The sequence below is a fragment of the Mus caroli genome, unplaced genomic scaffold (genome assembly GCF_978045245.1).
Source record: "Mus caroli unplaced genomic scaffold, Mus_caroli_1 scaffold_6, whole genome shotgun sequence".
Classification (NCBI taxonomy): Eukaryota; Metazoa; Chordata; class Mammalia; order Rodentia; family Muridae; genus Mus; species Mus caroli.
The window spans coordinates 15,989,458-16,014,063 of record NW_028227261.1 but is presented as its reverse complement, the minus strand read 5'-3'; the positions used below and the strand labels follow the sequence as shown (position 1 = coordinate 16,014,063).

The following is a 24,606-nucleotide window of genomic DNA, read 5'->3' as shown; positions in this document are numbered from 1 at the left end:
TTCCTCCTGGATCCACCCTCATGTTCAGGGATCTCAGATGTGCACTGACACCCCTGATATTGAAATTCACACCAGAGTCTAACAAAGTACAGAAGTATGACTGAGAGAAAAGAGTATGTTCTTTATAGAGTAACTAAAGGATACTTAAAAACCCCACCAACAGAAAATAAGCTTATGTGGGGGCAACGCTGCCCCAGTGCCTAGATGGAAATGTTAGGTTATGCAGCAGCGCCTTATACTCCAACATCTCATCTTCTTGCTTGCCGAGTCAGGGTCTCACTCCCTGTATAGTCTTAATCATGTGACTCCTGGAATTACAGGTATGTAAGTGTTGGGACAGTATAGCCCAGTGGTAGATCACTTACCTAACCTAACATAGACAAGGACCAGACCCACGTTAGAAAAAAGCAGGGCATGATGGCATATACCTGTACCCAGCTCTCAGGAGACAGAGTCAGGAAGATCTCTATGAGTTTGAGGCTAGCCTATTCTATACAGCTAGCTAGCTCTAGACCATCTATAGCTACTTATGAGACCATGTCTCAAACAAATAACACCCCCTACCCATGCACATAAAAAACCCAAAAAAGCCCCAATGCCCTTTGCTTTTCCCCCAAATGAGAAATGAAGCTATAGATGAGTCTTCTTCCTCTGAAAGCATGTAAAACAGTTTCTTTCTGGCACAAGATCTCACTGCAGCTCAAGCCTAAAATTCACTACCTAGCTCAGGATTCTCCTTTCTACCTCCTTAGGTCCTGAGATGACAAACATTCTATTCTCCAATTAGTCTTGTTAAGTTTTATGCAGTGCTGGGCATCTGACTCAGGGCTCTGTGCATGCTAGACAGGCATGTTATCAACCAGGCCACCCCTAGCCTTGAGAGAGCATGTCCTGTCTGGGGTACATACACTCAGCTGTATTGGCTGATACTGTAATCTCTGTCTAGCCCCAGCCACTCCCTTGGATGCCGTCCCCTCTCAGCCTCACTTCTCACCACTCTCTAACTGTGAGCACAGTTCAGTGTTGACTCCTGTTCTCTTCACCCTTCCCTGAAACTATCTCAGTAATGTCTGACCTTCCTTCTCAGCACATCTGTCAGTCTGGCCTGCACCTCTCTCCTCCTAAGTGGATTCTTCTCTGGCTCTGAATCTGTGCCATGCATGTGTAATTTAAAGCAAGCATGCCACTCAGAGTAACTGAATTCCTCCAGCTCTGCCTCTGCCTGCAGTAATCCTAAACCATCACCTTCAAATCATTCCTTTACCTGCTCCAGAACCCTTAAAGGCTCCCACTGTGCACAAGCCTGACATGTCAGTGCCCCAGCGTCAGGCCACCACGTCCCGTTCATCTTCAACCTTACATTCCCCATCTCTTCTTCTGGCAGGGTCTCAGGGCCCAGGCTAGCTTCAAACTCACTGAAGGATGTGGATGACCTTAAACTTCTTATTCTCCTGCCTCTATCTCCCAGTACTGGGACTAAGTTCTGTGCCATTGTGCTTAACTTACAGAGTACTGGATCAAACCCAGGCCCTCTCTACCAATACATGTGCCCACACCCCATTCCACTCTTACAGTCTTATCACATCTAGATAGCATTTCCAGGTGGGAGGAAGGCGTTACTATTCCCTCTGATCTGCTAGAAAGGACCCCTTCCCTGCTCCCATTTTCTGAGGTTCATCTGTGCTTAGGCCTGGCTTGAGAATCACCAACCAATCCTGTTGTCTGAATTCACTGCATTGTGGGTATTAAGCACCAGCACCTTGTGGGCATTAGCAGATCTTGAGCATGAGAAAAGAATGACTGAGGTATCACACAATGGTGGTGGTGTCTGCTTAGCAAGCAAGGCCCTGGGTTCCACCCTGACTAACATACGGGCTTACACACACATATGCACACACGCATGCTCGGTCAAAACTCCTATGAGGAAACTAAGATTCAAAAGTCCCAGAAAGAGTCTAGGAAATCGGGAAGGCAATTCTGTTCTCTGAGTCTCCACAAACTGACCACTGGCTTAGCTCACAGCTCCACATATTTTGCCCATGGAGCAGTCCAGTGGTCACGTCTGGAAATGTGCCTAAGTAGCCCAGCCCTGAGACGGTGATGTCTACACTCAGCACACCCACCCAAAGTGCAGTGACTAAGGATTCTTAGGCATCAAGCACAGCTGAGGCTGAATCTGAGGTTCTCCATTAACCAGTGCTATGCCTTGCAACAAAGACTTGATTTCTCTAGGACTTCATGCCCTTACCCACAAAACAGGAACACACCATGGCACAAAGGGACAATCTGAGGTTAAACACAGTGCAGTAAGATCTAGCATCTAGCATGGCGCTAGGTGTACAGAAAGAACCGTTTGGTCTCTCAGATTTACATCCTGAAGCTCACAAAAGGAACCTTTACCATTTAAGCACTTAGCCCAAAGTTACCCAACACTAGATAAACAACTTTTAAAAAAGAAGACTTGGGTTGGAGAGATGGCTCAGAGGTTACATGTCCACAGTCAGTTTGTATCTTGACACTGTGATGTTAGGTTCCCAACACTCAGCTACTCCAGCCAGGCTGCTCACAGCCTCAGAGAGATGGCCAGAAACATGAGCATGGCCACTCAGCCACATTCCCTTAAAGCACTGACACTAAAGGATTTAAAAAGCAGAATTGGGGACTGGAGAGATGGCTTGGTGGTTAAGAGCATGGGCTGTTCTTCCAAAAGACCCGAGTTTGGGGCTGAAGAGATGGTTCAGTGGTTAAGAGCACAGACTGCTCTTCTAGAGGTCCTGAGTTCAAATCCCAGCAACCACATGGTGGTTCACAACCATCTGTAAAGAGATCTGATGCCCTCTTCTGGTGTGTCTGAAAACAGCTACAGTGTACTTATATATAACAAATAAATAAATCTTAAAAAAAAAAAAAAAAAAAAGAAGACCTCCGTTCAATTCCCAGCACTTAGATGGTGGCTCACAATCATCTGTAATGGGATCTGGTGCTGGTTTCTGCCATGCAGGCATACATCCAAATAGACTACTCAGTTATGGAAAGAGGTAAATCTATTTTGGGGGGTGGGGAGGCTTTTTGTTATTTGTCTTTTTTTTTCCTTTAGAGCTGAGGACCAAACTCAGGGCTTTCCACCGAGCTAAATACCCAACCCCAAGAAGTAAACCTTAAAAAAAACAAAAAAGCAGACCTGGGGCTGGAGAGAGGGCTCAGCAGTTCAAGCACTTGTTGCTTGATTCCCAGAACCCACACTGTGACTCACACTACTGTAATCAACTCCAGCTCTAGGGATTCTGACACCCTCTTCTGGCCTCTGTGGGCATAGACATACTTGTAGGCAAAACATAACAAATAAATAAATAATTAATTAAATGATTTGAAGAAAAGTAGAGTTATCATCGAAAATAGATGCCAGTTAGCACATGAGCCACCTGAAGCTAAAGTGGCAAACCAAATCTCCTCGCCTGCTCTTTCCTTCTTGACTAATGTTATATGTTTTGCTTGCATGTGTGCCTGTGCAGCACACATGAGCCTGGTGCCCACCAAAGCCAGAAGAGAGCATCAAATCCCCTGAGGTTAAAGTCAGACAGTTGTGAGCCCAAAGAACACAATTTATCAAAACAGAGAACCACTCAGACCATCCCCTTAGCAAACAGTAAACCCTTCTGTTGAGCCTCACAGAAAGCAGCCGCCAACAGCAGCGAGGGCCCCGAATTCTGACTATTCCTCATTTGGCTCACTGTCAACCTTTTTACTTTATTATTTTAAGAGATTTTACTTTTTAATTACATTCATGTGCAGGGGAGGCGGTAATGGAATACAGGTGCACACGGACGCAAGAAGAGGGCGTCATAGTCCCTGGTGCTGGCATTAATCGATATCAGCTGTGGGACGTGGGTGCTGGGAATTGAATCCACGCCTCTGTAAGAGCAATACTTACTCCCACCCAACCCAAGCACAGCGGTATCTCCTTCTGTTTAAGCTTCTATTTTCAGTTCTTTGGTTAAGTGGCCAAGAATGGAAACACCCTGTCCACCAGTAACAGTAGAAGACAGAGCTACTCAAATACAAACCCTGGTAAGAAATGACTGGGCAAAGGACTCTGTTACCAACACAGACTGAAAACCTCAGTGTCTGTCTAAGTCATGGGGCTCCCCTTCCCTGCCGTCTGTCACCTGAGTCGACAAAGGCTTTCACAGGATGCCCGTTCACTCTGCAGTTGATGTACAGCATGGCGACCTGGCCGAAGCTCTCCGGGGCCTCCTCCATAGCTATCGTCATGTTCTCCTCGATGTTCTGCTGCCTGCAACAAGCCAGAGCACGACACTGGAAGCCCCGTTCCCAGGAAAGAACACCACCAACACATGTGAAAGTGGGTGTTCCCCTAACTGGAACAGCAGAGTCACAGAATGGAAATTGATTCTATGTCCCCCATAGATGAATAGGTGACTCAGCAGTGGACATGAGGCCCAGGCTGGAGACCACCTAAGACAGCATAACAACCATCCTCAAGTTAAATTATTCTTCTTTAAAAGCTCAAGATGGAAAAACTCCTAGAAAGCAAGGCCATAGCCCTTTTTATCTTACCAAATATTGAAATTTCATGAATACTACTCGAGACAGGTTCTTAGTATACAGCCCAGGCTGTACTTGAACTTGTAACCCTCTCATCTCAGCCTCTCCAGTGTTGGGATTACATAATATATACCACTATACCGTACTGCAAGAATGCTCCTTTATTTTTGGATTTTTTTTTTTTTTTGAAACAGGGTTTCTCTGTAGCTCTGGCTGTCCTGGAACTTGCTCTGAATAGCATGTTAGCCTCAAACTTATGAGATCTGTCTGTCTCTACCTTCTGAGTTCTGGAATTAAAGGAATGTGCCAGAACTCACAGCTAATATTTTCTTTTAAACAATGCATTGCTGGATGGTGACCTTCATAATCCCAACCTTAAGAGGCAGAGGTAGCTGGGTAGAGTTTAAGAGAGTGGTTTCAACCTTCCTAATCAAGTTCCTCGTGTGTGGTGACCCTCAATCATAAAATGATTTTGTCAATACTTCCTAAGTGCAATTTTGCTACCATGATAAATCATAACGTAAGTATGTGACCCCTGTGAGAAGGTCGTTCTGTCCCCAGGCTCCACAAGGAAAAAGGACAGATCTAATTCCAGCAAGTTGTCTTCTGACTGTCACACATGTCACGCCCCACATGCACACAACCCCCCCAACAAATAACTGTAATAAAAATGTTTTAATTCTAGATATATTTGACCACATTCCTTGGGTTGGAAAGATGACTTGGTGGCCTTGGTGATTACTGTTTCCCAGAGAACCTGAGTTTGCCCAGTGTCCACATTAGGCAGTTCACAGCTGCCCGTGATTCCAGTGCCAGATAATACAACAGGCCACCAACACCCATGTCTGTCTGTCTCTCACACACACACCAATAAAATTAAACTATTTCGCATGCATGGTGGCACACACAGAGGTAGGTGGATCTCTGAGTTCAAGGCTAACCAGTGCTACACAGTGAGCCCCCATCTCAAAGAACAATAAATCCAGTGAGCCAACCAACCAACCAAATAGGGCTTCAGGGCAGCCCCAGATACACAGCAGTGTCTGGTCTGCTTGGGGTATGGAGCGATCTGCTTTCCTCACATCTCCCAGCTTCCTTTATGGCCCCCCGTAGGAAAGGACCTGCTTGGATATGCTACACTCTACTTGCAGAGTTTGTCTATGTGCTTTCCCAGGAGGAATGCAACCATGCTTCAGTCAATGGCAGGCTCCCTCAGAGCTGCAATGTGACACAGTAAGAACAAACTGTTTCTCTGGGCAGACTCAGCTAGTTATGTCCACAGACAGTCAAAAATCTCTGATTAGAACCTGCAGTCCCAGCTAGTGTGGAGGCCAAAGCAGGAAACAGTTCAAGGCCAGCTTGGCAACTTAGTGAAGATCCTGTCTCAAAATAAAATGTGAAACAGAGCTGAGGCTGACTCAGTGACAGAACACTTGCCTAACTATGTAAGAGAGTGGGGGAAACACAACAGACTTGAGCAAATAGCTTAGGGCTTTCAATTAATTCTAGAATACAATTTGTATTTCTTCAATTTTGAGTATAGTCAGAGGGCCAGAGATGCAACCTGGTAATAAGAGACTAGTCTAGCAAGCATGAATGGCAAGGTTCCCAATGGAAGCAAAAGGGTGGGGAGAGCCAGTGAGTATAACAAAGCAAGCAAACTAGATAACTACAGATAAAGCTCCCACCCCACTTAGCAGAATACAAGAAGCGTTCCTTGTCTTTACAGGGTTTTTGCCATCAGCACCTAAACCTGACTTTGGGGTGGGGAGCAGATGCCATTTGATTCAGACAGCATCTTGCTTATGACTAGTGATGGGCCAGCACTCTGGCAGATCCTGACTCACAGACTAGAGAGAAGACTCAGGTATCTGCAGTTTTAAAAGCATACTGCATGCTTTTACTACAGCCCCAGCACAGACCCACTGCATCAGAGGCTCAGAGTTGGAAATGGGCCAGGCAAAGAGCTTATCCACCAACCGAGACAGCAAAGAAAAGCAGAAAGAAGACAGACTCTGGACTACCAGACGCCACTTGTGCAGAGCTCTCTAATCCAATCACCATCAAGCTCTGGCTTAATCAGGATTGAAATCAGCTGTCATAGCCAGTCTACTGATTTTAGCAGATGGGGTTTCTCCTCCATCGGCCTAGGACAAGCTGTTTTGTCTGCTAATCAGAGTTCACAAAACCCGAGTAGGAAGCCATTAAGTATTTTTGAAGTACTGGATCAGAACGAGGGGACAATGAAGCAGAGTCACCTGAAAAGACTTAGGTTACTCTCTCAGCTTGGAGACAGGGGAGCAGACATCCAGCCCAATGACTTGGATGCTGTGAGCTTGCTCGTTAGATCGATGGATCTTACCTTATATCTTCTTCTATCTTTGCCTGAGCTTCGAGATCAAAGGGGTCAGCAGAAAACAGACGAATCCGTTCTTGTTCTCTCCGGGCTCGGTCCTGCTGCTGCTCCACCAAGACCCTAGAGAATTTCTCTATAAAATGGAGGGGGGGGGGCACATATTTAGCTCTACACTTTCTTTTTTTAATCCATAATTTAAAAAAAGCCCCCCCTCCCCCCCTGCAGCTGAGCAGTGATGGCACCTGACTTTAATTCCAGCACTTGGGATGCAAGCAAAGGCAGGCAAATCTGAGTTCACGGCTAACCTGGTCTACAGAGCAAGTTCCGGGACAGCTAGGGCTACACAGAGAGACCCTGTCTCAACAAACAACAAAAACCTTTTATTTTAGATGTATACATGAACAAAAACTTCCCAGCCACAACCTTGTACTCCTTAGCTTAAAAGTCAGGAGACAAGAATGTGCCACCCGCCATTACTTACCATTCTGACCTCAGACTTCTGCTCCGGCTTCTTTAGCCCGAGGATTACCCGGGTGTATGACAACAGTGAACTCGGCAATTCTCTCCTCATACATTTGTGTGTACGGAGCCATGTGTATGTTTGGCAAGTGGTGGTGAGAAAGGGTAATCTGTGGGAGTTAGCTCTCTCCTTCTACTCTATGGGGTTCCAAGGCTGAACCTGGATTGTCAGACTTGACTTCAAATCTGCTAGCTCATCCTCACCAGATCAGCCACCTCTGCTACTCTTATTGTCCCTCTTTATTATTACTAGAAATTCCTATTACGTTGTTTCTATTCAGTCAACAGCTTCTCTATATGGCCAAGTGTGGCAAGGCCATGTATAGCAGAAAGATGCCTCCTCTTCTCTACTCCCCTATGACATTCATTACCCTGCCACCAGGAATGAAGCAGAGCCCTGTGCTATCCCTTTCTCACCTGGGCTCACTCCCTTTGTTCTACAGTCTGCCTTAAGCCAGGTAAATTAAGTGTAAATCAGTCTACCACCATTTCATGGTCTCGATGGAAAACGTGCAAGAAAGGTAACAGAGAGCATGGTGTGTGTGCTATTACTGTAGGATGTAATTACAACAAAAACCAGTATGTAGATGTGTATAAACTAGGAGCTGGACACTGTTATGCACGACTATAAAACTTAGGAAGTGGAGGCAGGAAGACCTTCTGTTAAGTCTGAGCTGTTGCTGTCGGGGGCTTTAATATTGCTTGTCTTAAGAAAACAGAAGTGATACAGAGACAAAGTTTGGAGCTGAGACAAAATGATGGACCATCTAGAGACTGCCATATCCAGGGATCCATACCATAATCAGCCTCCAAACGCTGACACCATTGCATACACTAGCAAGATTTTGCTGAAAGGACCGATATAGCTGTCTCTTGTGAGACTAGGCCGGGGCCTAGCAAACACAGAAGTGGATGCTCACAATCAGCTATTGGATGGACCACAGGACCCCCAATAGAGGAGCTAGAGAAAGTACCCAAGGAGCTAAAGGGATCTGCAACCCTATAGGTGGAACAACATTATGAACTAACCAGTACCAGGGAGCTCTTGACTCTAGCTGCATATGTATCAAAAGATGGCCTAGTCGGTCATCAATGGAAAGAGAGGCCCATTGGACATGCAAACTTTATATGCCCCAGTACAGGGGAACGCCAGGGCCAAAAAGTGGGAGTGGGTGGGTAGGGGAGTGGGGGGAGGGGCATGGGGGACTTTTGGGATAGCATTGGAAATGTAAATGAGGAAAATACCTAATAAAAAATATAAAAAAAAAAAAGAAAAAAGAAAAAGAAAACAGAAGTGAGGGAAAGCAAGGCAACGTCCCGAGGACTAAATCTTCCCAACACCATGCACCTAAAAGGTGACCTGAAAGAAACCCTGACACAAGTGGGCTCCATGATCCCAGACACACAGTCTGAAAATAAGGACACAGACCACTGACTGCAAGGAGCAGTCAACTTTCTGCTGAGATGGCTTCAATGGGCAATGTGCTTAACCTGCAAGCATGAGGACACTGCCCGCTGGAAATGACAGTGTGCACTGACTTGTATTACCTGGGCCTAGGAGACAGAGAGGCTCTTTGGGGCTATTGGCCAGCTAGCCTACCCTAACTGCTGAACCCTAAGGGAGAGACACCAACCAATATGAGGTGGATGACATTCTTTAGAGTGATACCTGAGGTTGCCACACAGTCTATACATGCAACCCACTTTAAAAAGACCCAAAACAAGCCAGGCTTGGTGGTACATGCCTTTAATGCCAGCACGCAGGAGGTAGAGGGACTTGTGAATCAGTGTGATTATCTGAATTCAATCTCTTGCTCCCAGAGGGGACAGGAAAGAACCAGCTCTTGAGAGTTGCCCTCTACTATGGCTGTGGTGTGTGCTGTGCAGCCTACTTTAAAAAAAACCACAGTTCAGACGCCCAGAGACCATCTAAAAGCTGGGACAGTCACACACTGTATGCCAGTGATCCTATGGTGAGAGAATCCCCAGAATACAGCAGCTAGCCTGGTGTACGTAGGACACTGACAAACAGAGATGCTGCCCTAAAACACAGGTGGGAAATGAGGACCAACCCCCGAGACTGTCCTCTGACCTCTATATGTAAGCTGTGGCCACATGTTCAGACACACAGAAAATCAAGTAGCGTCCAAGAATCACCAGAGAGCCAATGGCCTGAGACAGCTGCCTAGGTCTTGCCCATTTGCTCTGATACAACTACTTCTCCTCAGGCCACCCCGACACGCCTGTACACGGGTGAGCTTACCAAGATCGCCACTGAGCAGAGCTTCCGCCAAGGGTGGGTTACGCTCCTTCAGCAAGGACAACTCATGCGGATTGGCCAGCAGCATGTCTCGGAGCAGGGCTGGGTTGTCTAAGCCTTGAGGAGATGATGCTATTTCCCCAGGAGATGAGTGCTGAGCCTGTGTTCTGGGCAGCTGGCGCTGTTGGGGGTTTGACGTGCCAGGCACAGCTATGCTACTGAAGTCAATCCGGGGTAAGTCTGTTGAGATCAATCAATCAAGTTTATCCAAATGATGTATGCCATAAAAACAAGTGTGGAAAGAAACAAAGCACACCCTCATCTGTCACAGAACCTCATCTGTCACCAGTCACTATGCTGTTCCCCTTGCTCCTCCTCCAAGAGGAAATTGGTAGGAAAGGATGAGAGGGGAGTGGTACACTGGAGAGACAGCTCAGAGGTTCTGACACTGGCTGTTCTTGCAGAAGACTAGAACTCAGTTCGCAGCACCCACACGACGGCTCAAAACGACCTGTAACTCCAGTTCTAAGAGCATCCCGTACCCCATGCCCTCTTCTGACCTCCAAGAGCATCAGGCACACACACGGTGCACATGTATCTCAGGACATGGAGACAAGAGGATTAGAAGTTCAAGGTAACTGGCTACAAAGTAAATTTTTGGCCACCTTGGAGATACATGAGACTGTCCCAAGAAAGGTTTTTTTGAGCTAGGCATGGTAGTGCAGGCTTTTAATCCTATCTCTCAGGAAGCAGAAGAAGCAGGATAGATCTCTGTAAGTTTGAGGCCAGTCTACATAGTGAATTCTAGGACAGCTAGGGCTACATGAAGAAACTGTGTCTCAAAAATGAATGAATGAATGAATGAAAGAAAAATCTGAGAAATTTATTTACTGTTTCTATGTGGATGTGTCTGATGCAGTAAGTGTGGGCATGTGTCCCAGAGCATACTCCTTGTCTTAGTCACTGTTCTATTGCTGTGAAAAGACACTATGACCAAGTCAACTCTTACAAAAGAAAGCATTTAATTAGAGGCTTGCTTACAGTGTCAGAAGTCTAGTCCATTGTCATCATGGCAGGGAGCACAGTAGGGATGCAGGCAGGTCTGGAGCAGAGGCTGAGAGGTTGCACAGGAAGCACCTTTACTCTCTGAGCCATCTTACAGGCCCTGGTCCTTAAGTGAGATCCTACAGCTGGAGAGATGCCTCAGTTGTTGTTAAGAGCACTTGCTCTTGGACCTGTGTGCTATTACCAGCATCAACATGGTGGCTCACAACCAGTCCTAAAGCTAGTTCCAATGGTTTGACATACTCCTCTGAACTCCACTGGTACCAGGCACATATGTGGTATACATACGTATTCTAGATTCCCTAGGTCTGGGATTACTAGCCAGGCTCCCTTGATAAGTCCTAACACTTGGGATAAAGAATACTGTATTCATCAGTGAAGAGCATGACTAAGCATTGTGTGTGCAAGTCTGAGGAGGGTCTTCGTACCTCTTTAAATGTACAGCTCATCTGTGCATCCCAGACACGCATGGTCGTGGGACTGAAGAACTGAAGAGTAGGAATCTTTTTACCCCAGGTTCTAGACTATTCTAGAACCTCAGTCTTCACACAGGAGCCCACACAATGCATGAGTCCACTGCCATGAAATGCCCAGAACAGATAGGCATAAAGACAGAGCAAACCTGCCAGATGTAAGGAAGCCAGTCGACAACTATTGGGGTACACATGATGAATGGATGGAACAGAGACGGCAGCTGCGCAACAGCCACTGAGTCTTGTCCTTTACATGGGTGAACTCTGCGGTGTGTGGCTTCAACAAAAGATCTCAATAAATATGTTACATAGGTATGGTGGCTTACGCCTGTAACGGAGACAAGAGGCCTGGAGTTTGAGACAAGCCTGTCTCCAAACAAGCCAAGCCAAAATAAACTAGAGCCAGAATGAGACAATGACCCTAAAAAAAATCCACAATATGTTCAACACTAAAACTCAACCCTGTCTTGAGTCTGGGACAACCTCATCCTGAAGTCCTTTGTCTCAACGACAAACAGGGAATTCTGAAATACATGTATAAGGTTTCAGTCTCATATGTAGGTTGAACTAGTAACTATCTTAAGTCAGATGCCAGCTGGCAGTCAGTATGTTTGTGTAGAGAATGGCCATACAGGACAAAACAGTCCAACAATGGAAAGGAGTGAACAGCAAGCTCCCCGGGGAGCTGCTGTCTCTACCAACTGCCAAGGTAGTCTCTGCAGGTGGAGAGAATCACCTCTCCCCAACATCCATCTCGACAGTCCATTCACCTCAGAGTGATTCTGGAAAAGTTGGCTACATAATAAACCAGATCTCCACATAAATCCCTCCCTTCACAGCAACCACTGGCTATGCTGTCCATGCAGAAACAGTAAAACAAAACTAAAACCAAACAGAAACCAACATACAAGCAAAGCAAAGCTAACACACAGACTCTCAAGCCCCACCTCACTAAGTACACAGGGAACATTTGGTTTTACTGACTGGCAAGCTCAAATGGCTACTCTTTCTAAAGCAGAAGCCCAAGGGATGGATCAAAATCCAGAATGAATACAGTGAGTGCCTGGAGATGGTTGTGCTGTCTGAACGGAAGCACTGTGCACCAGGCTGCAGTATGGATTGCCTAGCACACCTGTCAGCCTAGTACCATAAACTTTGAAAGCAGGAGACCTAAATACTATTTGAAAAATTTCACAAAAATGTCAGGGAAAGCAGGGGTGGGGTGGTGGTGGTGGTGGTGGGGTGGTGCAGGTACTTCCTCATGTAGTTCCACAGCAGGGCTTAGAAACTGACTCAGGAGCCCCTTTAGGGGTAAAGGAAGCTATAGGCCATCTCAGCATCCAGCACATATGTGCCACTCCCACACAGTCCTGCATATTTTGGAGACACAGAAACCTCCTAAATCTAAATGCAGGTCTCAGACTGTGAACACCAGGGCTGGCTGGGTGTGTGGGTGCATGCCTGTAATTCTAGCCCCCAGGAAGATGAGGCTGGAAGCCATCCTGGGTCATATAGGAAGCTCCAAGGCCACACTGGCTTGTGGAAACTTGTCTTTAAAACAAAACAAAAAACAGGGGGTCTGAAGCAATAGCTCAGAGGTTAAGAATGATTCCTGATGCTTCCTAGTACACATAAGCTCATAATATATAATCCCAATTCTATTACTCTGGTATCTGTGGGTACCTGCACTCATGTTTACAAACCGACAGACAGACAGACACAATTAAAATTAATAAACTCAGGGGCTGGAGAGATTGCTCAGCACTTAAGAGCACTGACTGTTCTTATGAAGGTCCTGAGTTCAAATCCCAGCAACTACATAGTGGCTCACAACCATTTCTAATGACATCTGACACCCTCTACTGGTGTCTGAAGACAGCTATAGTATACTTACATATAAATAATAAATAAATCTTTAAAAAATTAATAAACTCTAGTTCTAGAAGACCTGATACCCCTTCTGGCCTCCATAGAAACTGCATGTGCATAGTATACATAAAAAGAGGCAAAATATCCATCCATACAAAAATATATCATTAAAAAACCCTCCAAGTAAATAAGAAGCAAAACAAAACAAAAAGCCCAGCAGTACACATACACAAGAGACGTGCAGGTGGGGGCCCTCAACAGCAGGCACAGGGTCTCTCTCTGACCCTGTTGTCTGTCTGTGAGCCTCTTTCCCCTGGTCCAGCCTCCATAGAAGACGAGCCTAGCCCTACTACCACTCAATATGCTGAAGCAGGTGGAGAGCCATGAGAGGCCTCCTCTTCTCTGAGGAGAAAGGGAGGGAAGAATGGGGGATTGGAAAGGGAAGGAGGGGAAGCATCAGTTAGGATATAAATAAATAAATTAATTAATTAAAAAAAAAAGCAAATTGTGAGAATATATGACTTAAAAAAAAATCTTTACAAAGGGAAGAAAATCTCCCAATCTTGGGGATGGTACACCCAAAATTAGTATTATCAGGGAGGGGCCCAAATATGGTGCTCCAACCACTTAAATCTACAAAGTCTGAAATAACAGAAAGAGGGCTGGAGAGATGGCACAGTGGTTAAGAGCACCTGAGTTCAAATCCCAGCAACCACACGGTGGCTCACAACCATCTGTAATGGGATCTGACGCCCTCTTCTGGTGTGTCTGAAGACAGTTACAGTGTACTCACACACATGAAAGGAAGAAAGGAAAAGAGGAAAAAAAGGAAGAAAGGACGAAAGAAGCTAGCTTAAAAAAGAAAATAGGAATAACAGAAAGCACCATTCTAATTGCTGTTTTTACTTACTAGTTGCACAGCTGATGACATCATTTAAACTTGAGCTTCATCTCTTAATGAGGTAAAGAGGAATGAATTATGTCCCCCACAGCCAAGTAAGGAGAGCAGTAAAATATGGGCCCAAGTGGCTGATGACCAGATACACTGTAGTCAGTCAGGAAGTACAGGCTAACCCAAGCCTCCAAGATCTTCCTAGGGACAAGCGTCATCATGGAACCATCACTGAGGACAGCATAGGTTAATCTTGACCCAGGGCTTACAATGTGCCAGCTCTAAGTTAATCGCGACACCTACTTTACTACAGAAGAGATTGATTTAGAAGTCCAATGACTTCTAAATGACTGCATGTTGCCCAAGATTACACAACAGGCAATCAGGTCTACACTGTTAGTCTGATTCTAACACATAGGACCTCTCTGCTTTACCTAATGATGTCTGTATTAGAAATAATGTGGTGAGTATTGCTCTTACTTGAGAACTGCACTGCAGGGCGAGGGTCTGCATTCTCCTTCTGTCGTAGAATTACAACATCACCATCTTTTAAACCATAAGAAGCCAGTGACCTGTGGTTGTCGGTGAGAGGTCTTTCTGCATAGACAATCTGCAAGGGAAGAAGATCCAGAGGTGTCAAGTACGGAGAAGCAACATGGCAACACTTTTCCTCTTCATCATATTTCCTGCCAAGACCTTTTCATGGGTTCGCATCACGCCTAGAAGGAAATCCCAAGTCCTGCCTGTCTCCTACTATGAAAGAACAACACAAACTCCATTTGTCTTCATTTAAGGGAAGGCTGTAAGGCACCAGCTCCAGGAACAGACCATAAAATACAGAACAAGATCATAAAAAACCCCTCCCAAAGAACAGCCTGGAGATAACCACAAAAATGGGGAAATATTTTACCTCGGAATAGGCCATGTGTGCTGGGCAGCCCTATTTCATCCTATGGTTAAACATTGATGACATAGGAGTATAGACCACTGACTCCTCTGACCACCTCGCACCCAGCAATGAAATCTTAGATTACATAATCCCTGTAGCAAGTAGAGTAACCACTGTAACCCATGCCCACCCCACCCCCACGCCCTAAGAAAGCCTGTGGGCCTTTGTCTGGGGTCGCCACTTCAAAGGATGGCAGACCCCTGCATGCTGGTTGTTTCTGCAGAATAAAGGCTCTCTCTCTGTCTGTCTGTGCATGCTGAGTCTGGGGTCTTCCTTCAGCGATTTTCAGACCCTTACACTAGGCCCAAAGGATCTGGCTATGGCTGCTTCTGACTTCACCCTTCTGTTGTCCCAATGAGACTCACATCCTCTCAGGTGGTTTGTTTCTTCTGTCACTCTGTTTAGGTCTCTAGTCAAGTACTACCCTTCAGTGCTCTTTCCAAAAGCCGCGTGTGCTCTGGATATGGGCTGTGGGTGCAGCTCAACGACATGGCATTTCTCTTACACCCAAGGCCCAGGTTCCATCCCTAACAACACAATGTACTTTAAAGCAAACTATACTTTCCTCATCTACTATGCTACATACTGATCTGCTCCTTAGTCTGTCTGCTCAAATGAAATGTAGGCTGTACGGAAGCAACATTTGGTTCAACTGTCCACCACAGAGGCTTAGGACAAGGCCTGTTATATGTAAGGAATGCCCAGAAGTCTGCTCAGGGCAAGGATGGGTGGGATCATATAGTGGGGAGTCTTACTTAGCTTTCACTCTCAGCAAGCAGGGAAAGAGGAATGACAGATTCTGGGTATGTTCACTACAAGGTCAACTGGTCATGAAGGAACATGCAATACTGGGAGGCCAGGGCAGAAAAACCATCTCCTGTACCAGGCTGGCCACAGCTGTACTCAAGGATCAAGTTCTAAACAAACAAACAAACAAACAAACAAACCAAGTTCAAGTTAATCTGCCAAGTTCAAGATAAAAAATTTCAAGATAAAAAGATAATCATGTTTTTCCAACTGTAAAACAACCATCCCCCAACCGTGCGTGGCAGCTTACTGGCACGGGGTATGTGTGCTCACAGGCCTTTCTCTGCTCTCCTGCTTGTGAACTGTAAATAGGAAAGAAAAGAAAGCATGTGAGCTAAGTACTATTAGCAGGAATACTGTCTATGTCCAACACAACACCAGAGAGCAGTATGAGGAGAAGAAGGGACAGAACACAGAGCAGCACACTGACTTAGCCACATAGGATGTGAGCTGGTCCCTATGTCATCATGTAGTCCACAGAACAGACTGGGTCCTGAGCCACAGCTTGCTCCCTGAGCGTACTCTGCGCCGGGCCGTAAGCTGGCTGTGCAACTTGAGCTGGCTATTAACTCAGCCAGGAGGGCCCTGTCATTAGGTGGGCCAAGAGTCAAATTTCTTGTGTCCAGCAGGCCACCAGGACTGATCACAACAGATGTCCCTTCTAGTTCTTTTTCCACACTAAGCCCAGGGCCTTGTACCTGGATAGGCAACTTGTCTACCACTGAGCTCTGCCACCAGGCCTCCCTCATCCACCCGCATGCTCTCTTAGCTACGTTCCTGGACACAGAGCGAACAGATAGCATTTGCACAGGCCACTCTGACCATCCACTGTCATTCTGCTCCAAAGTCTGTGGTGATAGGGGCAAAAGTGACCCTTCAAAGCTGAATCCTTCCAGAGACAAGAGAATAGAACTCATCTGTCCAACTTCACAAGTTTTATACAAGACTAAAAATGACTGCAACCAGGTGGATCCCTGTGAATTTAAAGCAAACCTGGTCTACATTCAAGTCCAGGACAGCCAGAGAAACTCTAGAAATCAAAACTCTTGTTCTAACACTTACATATAGTGTAGATCTTATACTTAAGGTAGAAAACAAGGGATTCCTTTTCTCTTTGGTAATTCAAAAAGAAAGTTGTGCTACACATAACTTGTTGGGGTATGAAGAAAACAACCATAAGCCAAAGCAGAGGCTGTGTACCTGAGTGGCATCAACACCATTAAGCCACTGTGAGGAGGTCACTGATAGCCCATGGCCTACTCTAGCTTCTCAGGCTCAGCTGTCAGTTTATTTAAAGACACATGACTAGTCTCCCAAGGCAGACAGACACACTAGACATCCTTACTAGAATATGTACTCATTATAAAGAACCAAACTCAGGAAGGTGAGAATGCTTTAGGGTCTGAGGCTGTGGTTCAGTGGGAAAGCATCTGCCTGACATGGAAGAGCCCATGGATCCTCTCCCAGTGGACACAATGTAAACATCCAAACAAAAAAGAGCACCTGCTACCACTGAGTGAGGCTCTACTGGGCTAACATGCCAAGTCCCCATCCTCCCACTGACCTCTCACACTGTCTCACTGGATGCCAATCATTTTAACAGAGACCATTTGTCCAATTTTATGGACCAGAAGACACAGAGGTCACACAGCCATTAAGAGAACTGAAACTGGAGTTCTGTATGCTCAACATTAAAATGATATTCTTTTACAGCACCCAAAGCAGCCTCAGAGATTGGCCTCTAAGTCATCCTCTACCTTAAAAATCTACACCTCCACTGGCAGTGCCTGCCTGAGGCTCTGGTTCAATTCTGAGCAGGGGAGTATGGGACACACACACACACACACACACACACACACATCAATTAATACTGGGGCTGGGGAATGTAGCTCAATGGTGCAACACTGCAAAGGACATGACAAGGCAGGAGAGAGGGGAAAGAAATATTGCAATGCCTAGTGTCTTCTTGGTTGGCCTATTTTTTTCCCTTTTTTCCTTATTTTTAGATTCTTTTTTATGTATATGAACCTTTTACCTGCATTTACATGTGTGTATCACCTGCATTTATATGTGTATCTCACCTACATATATGTGTATCTCATCTGCATGCATGTATATACCACCTGGGAAGTATATATGTATATTACCTGCAAGTATATCCATACTTTACCTACATATATATTATGTATATCACTTGCATGCCTGGTGCCTGTGGAGACCATTCATTAGTGTTAGATTCTCTAAAACTGGAATTACAAATGTTTGTGAGCCACCATTTGGATGCTGGGAACTGAATCTAGCCTTCAGCAAGAGCAGCCAGTGTGCTCACAACTGCTGAGCTATCTTCCCAACCCCAGTTTCTTCTTTTTAAAAGCATGGCAACAAAAGCCAAGAGTAATAGCATTCACCTTTAATCCCAGCATTCAGGAGGCAGAGGCAGGCAGATCTCTGGATGTCTCTGAGTTTGAGGCCAACCTGGTTTACAAAACATTCCAGGACAGTCTGGGCCTATATAGAAAACCCTGTCTTGAAAAAAAAATTTTTTTGAGAAGAGAAGAAAAGAGAAGGGAAGGATGGGGACAATCATGAGTGACAAGGAAGTGCTAAGTCCCAGATAGTCACTGACATCAGGCATGGTAACAAGCTATGGAATACCTCATCCAATCTCAAAATGGGTGGATTACTTAGGCATTGCCATCTGTTTAGCCCTGATTTCAAAGGATTTGGATGTCGGTCAGAAGGGCAAATCAAAGGACTGTTCACATCACGGGCACGGCAGAAACAAAGAAGAGGACACAGGAAGACATATCCCAAGGACATACTTTCAACGACCCTCTTCTTCTAACCAGGTCCCATCTTCACCACCTCCCAGTATTTCCATTTTACTATGAGTTCATCAAAGGGTTGGTTAATCCATGGGTTAGGTCAGAGCCTCATGATGCAATTGTCTCTGAAAATGCTGTAATAGGCACGTGTGGAGGTGTGTTTCACTGATCCCCCGGGAAGGCTAATTCAGTTGTGATGACAACAAAATTAGCCATCACACTGGGAAGAAAAAAATACTCACAAGAACCAAAATCAGCAAGTAACCAGGGCATGGAGACATGGAAACTGTAATCCCAACACTTAGGGTGGTAACCAAGTAACCAGGGCATGGAGACATACACTGTAATCCCAACACTGTAATGGGTGGGGGTAAGGCCAGGCTGGGCTACTGAGACCCTAGCTCAAAATAGTTCAAGACAGGCAGTAACTTTTCTTTTTTTCTTTTCATCTTAAGTCCTTAAGGAAATCACCTTTAGGTCAGCCTGCAATCCCAGTACTTGGGGAGCAGAGGCAGGAGGATTAGTGGCTCAAGGCTAGCTTGGGCTGTCTAAAACAAACCCTGTCATCTTCCAACTTAGATCAATGACTTCATGTCTCTATCAGCCAAACAAAAGGCAAGCTGGTGATGGCTCTGTCACAACTCTTATGACTTCTCAAAAGCGAGTATGGAAGACCTGAGCCCTGCCATTCAGAACAGCATACTAGATAAATCGATTATGGAGGTGTAAATCTGCAGAAGTGGTACCAGAGGAACAAGCCGGAGACACAATTTCAACCTCAGTCAACATCTAGCAACAGACTAATTAATATCATTAATGCAACTCCACAATCCTTAAGCATGACATTAAATTCTTTCTTGTATTGCAGAGTGTGATGGCTCACACACTTTTTTAATTTTTGTTTGTGTTTTTTTGAGACAGGGTTTCTCTGTGTAGCCCTGGCTGTCCTGGAACTTACTTTGTAGACCAGGCTGGCCTCGAACTCAGAAATCCGCCTGCCTCTGCCTCCTGAGTGCCGGGGTTAAGAGTGTGAGCCAAGCCGGGCATGGTTGCGCACGCCTTTAATCCCAGCACTCGGGGAGGCAGATCTCTGTGAGTTTGACGCCAGCCTGGTCTGCAGAGTTCCAGGACAGCCAGGGTTACACAGAGAAACCCTGTCTGGAAAAGCAAAGCAAAGCAAACCAGAATTTCTTGGTATCTGAAAGAGCTTCCATTTCCTGGGGATTGGGGAGCTAAACTGCTTTCTCTTTTGACAAGTGCTGGGGATCTAATGCATAGCAGGCAAGCCAGTACATCTTATTTTTCTGAAACAAGGTTTCCTATACAGACCAGGCTAGCTAGATCTTCGAGCTCCACCTCAGCCTGTCTCCCAAGTGCTGGGATTAACAATGCGAGTCACCATGCTCAGCACCCCAACAAACACCTGAGACAGGTTCTTACTGCGCAGGCTCGGCTGTCCCGAGACCTGAAATGGAGTCCAGGCTGGCCTTGAACTCTCAGTCTCAAATATCAAACAAAAACAATCAAAACCAAACTGACACTCAATGTGCAAGTTATCCCTGGGTTATGAGGAATAAGTGAGTGGTGGCAGTCTTTATCCTTCTCTGTGTTACAACCTTTCTATCGTAGCTGTTCAGCATTTACCAGAAAGAAAGAAACAAAAAACAAACAAAAAAACTAAAAAAAAAAAGGAAAGAAAACTACATAAGGAAATAAACACATCAAAACTAGCCACCACAGAAACTTCCAGTTTCCATGGTTTAAAATAGCATTTTTGTAACCCACACTCAGGCTGTGTACAAAAGTAGCATTTCTAGGGTCACAGCTAACTGCTGTTAGCTGCTACTTCAGCATGCCTTTCATTGAGGGTCCTTCTACTCTGTACAGGCTTTTTTCCACACCACCTACAGAAGTGAACTATGTTTCAAAACTATCAAGACATGCATTGAATGTGAAACTAAGTCCTAATAACTGCTTGAGGTCAGCCCAGCCAAGCCTGCATCAAAGCATCGCCCTGAGCCTGCCTGGCTGCCAAGCCCACACTTGCTCTGAGACAGAGCAGGTTCTTCTAAAGATGGTTTCTATTCTACACTTATTGTCATTAGATTACAACTACTATAATCAGACTAGAGCGGTTAAAAACCTCACACCTTCTCCAAATGACTTGCGCACATCTGCTGCTGCTGAGAGATGGAGCTCCAAACCAGCATCCCCTGTGAGGGACACATGCTGGACAGTCCCTCAAGGGTACAGGAGGGAAACAGAAAGCACAGCCATTTTTATTTCTATTTATTTTTTAATTTTTGAAAAATGTACGCTTATTTCTGTGTACTTTGCCTGCATGCCTATACATGTACCATGTACACGGCTGGTGCCCACAGAGGCCACAAGAGGGCATTGAATCCTGTGTAACTAGAGTTACTGATTGATGGTTGTGAGCCCCTGTATGGGTGCTGGGAATCAAACCTCTGTAAGACGCCTCTATAAAAGCAACAAGTGCTCTTAATGGTTATCTGTCTCTTGAATCCCATCTTCATTCATTCTAGTTCATCCTCTTCCCAAGCCCCCCAGGTTTCTCTGTGTATCCCTGGCTGTCTAGGCACCTGACCTGTAGACCAGGCTCACCTTGAACTCGGAGATCTCCTGGCCTCTGCCTCCTGAGTTCTGGGAATAAAGATGTGCACCGCCACTCGGCTTAGCTTACCTTTTCTTGAATTCCATTTTGTATCTATTTATAATAAACATCACTACTTAATGTATATAATGTAACTGATGTATAGTATATGCACATATGTAATACCTGTTAGCTGTGTACCATACTACGTTGTGTACCATGCTCTGAACCACACAGCTGACTGTGCACACACATGTATAATACATAAAACAGGCATTTATGTATAAGTTGCTGTGAGCAGGGTGGAAAACACTTCACTTACGGGTCTATAGTAGATATAACATGAAAATAATAAATTAGAACAGAAACCATCTCCACCTGCACATGTGATTAAAGTGGGACTCTGAAGCCAAGCCAAGAGATGGGAATGGAAGAACTCAAGTAAACAGACTGAATGAAAGCTGAGAGGAAGGGACAAAACAGGAAAACAGGTTAGGGAGCTCAAGTCAGACAGACTAGGACTTAAAAGACAAAAGACTCTCATGTTTACTTTCCTGATCCGAAGAAAGGAAGTGACTCAAGTGTCTGGGGTGGGTCCTGGTCCTGCCTGAGGGGGCTAGCCAGTGAACTAGACAAGTGACCCCCCACTTAAAAATCAGCTCTTAAAATAGACACTAAGTTGTCAGGTTACATAGAGCCAACAGCACTAACCTGAAAAACAGGGTGCTGTTTACAGCTATTTAATACAGGCTTAACACGGTTGGAGTCTGGGTTTCTGTATGCTAATTTGGGTTGGGAAGAAAGTAAACACCAAATTTACTTAAAGAAGAACTTAGAGCTAGCCTAATCGTTCAAATGGTACCCTTCAAACTCCGGACTGACAGAAGACTGAACCCTCCTTAACCATACAATTATGATTCAGTCTGATATCCCCTTTAGTTTACTTAACATTTTCTACAGACATCGGAGTGCAATGGGCTGGGCAGGGAGCCTGTAAGGCAGCGGTAGTGCTAGCTAGGATGACGTGCACACAGGATGGAGGAAGAGAAACAGCGAGAAACAGCTTCACCCTCTGTAGACATCAAGTCCTACCAACAAATTCAACTTAAAATTACTCCCCATCAGCTCCAATTATAACTTGGGTCATCAAAACACCCTACCTACCTACATACATACATACACACACACACACATAAATTGAAAAAAAAATTTTTTTTAAAGACTTCAAAACTGAAAACTGGACTTGGACATGATAGTGTATTCTTGTAATCCCAGCTGTACAGGAGCCTGAAGCAGGAGGGCTGCTGTCTGAGGCTAGCCTTGACCCCACAGTTGAGACTTTGTCTCAAAAAAAAAAAAAAAGGCAAACAAACAAAAACCAAAAGCAGCTGGTTGTGATGGCTCAGGCCTTAACTCCAAACATTTGGGAGGCAAAGTCAACAGGAATCTCTGTTGAGTGTAGATGGGAGCCAGTGTTTTATATGGTGAGACCTGCCTTAAAAACAAAACAAACAACAACCCACAATCAACCAATCCTCTAAAAAGTCAAGTCTCCCCCAGCCCCCCAAACTCCCTGGTCCTAACTTGTCCCTGCCACCTGTATGAGGAGGCTGACCAACAGGAAGGGGGTCCTAGGTTTTTGTGGTTTAATTTTTCTGTGGAAAGTGGGGGAACTGTTTATTCCCAACTTTTGCCAGACTGCGTATGTGAGTGACACCTCCTTCCCTAAAATAGATCCTTCCAGAAAGAGCGGCATGCCAAGGTTCTAAAGTTCACACTGCGAAAAGGAATGGTACTTCTGAACACAATATTGACACGCGGTTTACCGTAAGTCAGGACAGAACAGGCAGTCGTTGGGCAACAGTTTTTGGAACTATTTCATCATTGCAGAAGGAAATCAAGATTTACATTCTGGGGCCTTGGGAGCAGTCTATAATTTTCTGGTGTTTAGACTACACCCAGCGGGGGCCACTTTGGTTAGAATCTTAAGGGATTTAGTGCAAAGGTTACAGATAGTCCACCTATTGTTTGATGAAGTCTACTAAGGACACCAAAGCATTTTGAGAATATATTTTCTTGTTAAAACATGAGAAGGCTGAACCTCCTCGCCGCCGAATCCCTCGGGGGTCTTCAGACAGTAGGCCATTTTCAAGCTAATATCCTTCGAAAGCAATGAGCTTTGAACTGACCCAACTAAACTGGGCCCAGAAAGGAGGAGGGCTTTGGCCTGAGAGAAGCAGACAGACTGAGTTAACCTAACCATTACTTTAATTAATATATGACACATATATGTATGTATGTATGTGTGTATATAATATATATAATAAATTAACCAGAAATGTATGCATTTCCAGAGACGTCAATGGCAGAGCGAGTCTCAAACTTTTTCCCCTCACTTTCAACCGCAAATCTGCACAGGTAGTAAACTGCGCATATTGGAGCGGTCCAAATAAGCGAACCCCAGGCCAGCGTCGTTCTCCCAGTGATCCAAACTGGTATTTCTGGTCGAAAAGTCAGGAGATCCCGGATGAGGACCCAGGCTCCCGAAGGCCAGAAGGTGGGGAGCGCTGCCCGCCCGCGCACGTGCCCCTCTAGCTGCAGTGGGTGCATCCACGGGCGGCTGCAGGACTCGGCCCCCGCCGCCCCCCAGCTCCCCCCGCCCCCGGCCACAGCGGCCGGAGGCCCCCCGCTCGCTGCCGCACCCCGGCGTACCTGGCTCTCGGCGGCGGGGATGCCGGACTCGAGCTCGCACAGCGCGCGGAAGTTGTGCAGCTCGAAGTCGGCGTCGACCTGGAGGGAAAAGGTCACCTCGGAGAGGTCCCTCCGCACACAGTACACGGTGAGCAGCATGGCCCGGGCCCGACCCGGCTCGGCTCGGCCCGGCCTGGGCGCTGGGCGGAAGGCAGCCGGCGGCTGGGGGGACCTGGCGGCAGCGGCAGGAGGGCGACGGGCGCGGGCTGCTCGCTCGCTCACTCCTTCCCTCCCTCACACGCGCGCAGTGACTCACTCGCTCCCGCCCTCGGCAGCCAGCGCGGCCGCCGCCACCCGCCTGCGACGCCGTCTGCCTGCCTGCCGGCCTGCCTCCCACCGCTGCCGTCAAGCGCGCGAGCCGCCCGCCTGGCGCCCCGCCCCGTCGCAACGCCACGGCCGTAAAGCGCGCCAGGTTGCCGGCAGCCTTCGCGACGCTCGGCTGTGGGGCCGGGCGGGGCTGGGGAGACTGGAGGGAGGAATGGGGATGCGGGGGTGGGGGAACCCCACGGTTTAATGCTTGAGCTCGGGAGTACTCCAGGATCCCAGTCCCAGTTAGTCATCCAACAGGGACCTACTGTGCGAATGGCGTGCGCATCAAAATGGTTGAAAGACAAATTAAGCCCATCTTTCTAAAACAGAGTTTTCGTAATGGAAGTTGTC

The 24,606-nt window shown here is 46.2% G+C and overlaps 1 protein-coding gene across 4 annotated transcripts in view; it reads right to left on the bottom strand.

The window, feature by feature from the left end:
• The window catches only part of LOC110293695 (protein DDI1 homolog 2), a 38,938-nt gene extending 14,667 nt beyond the window's left edge, over positions 1-24,271 (bottom strand). The window contains exons 1-5 of one of the 4 annotated variants that reach the window (XM_029475706.2): positions 23,908-24,271; positions 14,481-14,610; positions 9,705-9,941; positions 6,929-7,055; positions 4,167-4,294 (exon numbers count right to left, since the gene is read on the bottom strand). In XM_029475706.2, the coding sequence (XP_029331566.1) occupies positions 4,167-4,294; positions 6,929-7,055; positions 9,705-9,941; positions 14,481-14,610; positions 23,908-24,045 (760 nt within the window). In that variant the 5' untranslated portion in view covers positions 24,046-24,271. Of the gene's footprint in view, positions 1-4,166; positions 4,295-6,928; positions 7,056-9,704; positions 9,942-10,742; positions 13,146-14,480; positions 14,611-15,704; positions 15,934-23,907 lie in introns of those variants that run through there. The other 3 variants (XM_029475708.2, XM_085838738.1, XM_085838739.1) reach the window with 3 other exon arrangements.
• Between the last annotated feature and the right edge of the window lie 335 nt (positions 24,272-24,606).